This window comes from Poecilia reticulata, linkage group LG11 (assembly GCF_000633615.1).
Source record: "Poecilia reticulata strain Guanapo linkage group LG11, Guppy_female_1.0+MT, whole genome shotgun sequence".
NCBI lineage: Eukaryota > Metazoa > Chordata > Actinopteri > Cyprinodontiformes > Poeciliidae > Poecilia > Poecilia reticulata.
The window spans coordinates 28,736,419-28,738,105 of record NC_024341.1 but is presented as its reverse complement, the minus strand read 5'-3'; the positions used below and the strand labels follow the sequence as shown (position 1 = coordinate 28,738,105).

Genomic DNA, 1,687 nt, shown 5'->3' with positions numbered 1-1,687 from the left:
CCTGCGCACGCAGCGTCTGGATGGCGGCCAGGATGAGCTTCTGGTGGTCCAGGGAGGTGACGCCCAGGCTCAGCACGTCTCTGCAGGGACACAGACACTCAGAAGCTGCGGCCTACGGCACGACATTAGTGACAAAATTAAGACTATCACACACCAGGTGGCGGCTACTTCTATGTAGCAGGAGGCTACATCTGTTCTAAAACTGACTTAATCAAAGTTCAGCTGGCTTCGCTAACTGAGAACAAAACTACTAGCTAGTGTTAGCTTTGGAGAGGTTAGGGACTAGCAAGCTGAGAATAATGGTCACCCACTGGATTGGCTACTTCCTTTGCTGTAAATTAGCACAGATAGGCTAGTGTTAGCCATGGATAGGCTAGTGCTAGTCAATCCAAGACCAACATTACCCTGACGTAGGCTAACAAGTAGCATGTGTCGGTTAGCTCCCGTACGTGTTATGACAGTTTACAAAAACCCAACATGACAAAAACACAAAAATACTGAACAATATGGAGCTAAAGATGGCTTCTGATTGGCCGAATGGCGATTCCACCTAATATTTACCAACATTAAGCATCTTTGATTTGCTCTAGCTTAAAAACTTCAAACTTGGATGAGAGATTATTCTCAGCATGCCAGTTAGCCTATCCAACGCTAACAGCAGCCTATAAAATGCTAATGCTAGCCTATCAAAGGCTAACACCAGCCTACCATAGGCTAACTTTTCCAATGCTAATGCTAGACTATTGAAGGCTAATGCAGTTGATGCTGGATGACTAAAATAACTAGCAAATACACTCTTCCTCTGCTAATGGCTACTAGAGGAAGTAGAATGCTACTCGTTAGCCTCTCCAATGCTATCGCTAGCTAGTCATCTCCTCCTCCAGTTGAAGGTCATTAATCAGACCAGTAGCCTCCGCTGGTGGTGCCATGTTCCTAATTTTGTCCCTCCAGCGCGCCGTAGCTCCCTCAGCTGTGCCTGAAGCCACTCACTGTACGGTCATGCGAGCCACAGACTCCAGGTAGCAGTATCCTGCAGCGGTGAAGTTGTCCTTGTAGCGGCCCATGTCCACGGCGTCCAGCCACTCTCCCACCGAGCTGAAGGACGGGAAGGAGGGCAGCGGCCGCTCGGCCAGGGAGATGGACGAGCTCAGCGTCCTGCAGGAGCAAAACCAGAGACACGTCAGAAATCAGCCCGGCAGACTCTGGTGGAGGCGCCGCCGCGTCCCAACCTGCGCGCCAGCGTGGACGAGCCGATCCCGTCCGGAGAGCGGACGCTCTTACTGAGCGCCGAGTGGACCTGGCTGAAGCCGGGCCGCTCCGCCCGCTCCTTCTGCCAGCAGTCCAGCATCAGCTGGTGCAGGTGGGGGGGGCAGCTGACCGGAGCCGGCAGCCTGAAGCCGTCCTCGATGGCCTTTATGACCTGCACACACACACACAGACAGGGACACACACACATACAGGGACACACACACACATACACACACACACACAGACAGACACACACACACACATGCACACAGACACACACACACATACACATACACACACACAGACACACACACACACACACACACACACATACAGGGACACACACACACACACACAGACACATACAGGGATACACACACACATACAGGGACACACACACACATACACACACACACACAGACAGACACACACACACACA

At 51.9% G+C, this 1,687-nt stretch overlaps 1 protein-coding gene across 1 annotated transcript in view; it reads right to left on the bottom strand.

The window, feature by feature from the left end:
- LOC103473097 (ephrin type-A receptor 7) overlaps positions 1-1,687 on the bottom strand; it is an 83,602-nt gene that overhangs the window by 1,193 nt on the left and 80,722 nt on the right. The window contains exons 13-15 of the mRNA XM_017307391.1: positions 1,230-1,420; positions 991-1,155; positions 6-80 (exon numbers count right to left, since the gene is read on the bottom strand). Coding sequence (XP_017162880.1) covers positions 6-80; positions 991-1,155; positions 1,230-1,420 — 431 coding nt within the window. The remainder of the gene's footprint in view (positions 1-5; positions 81-990; positions 1,156-1,229; positions 1,421-1,687) is intronic.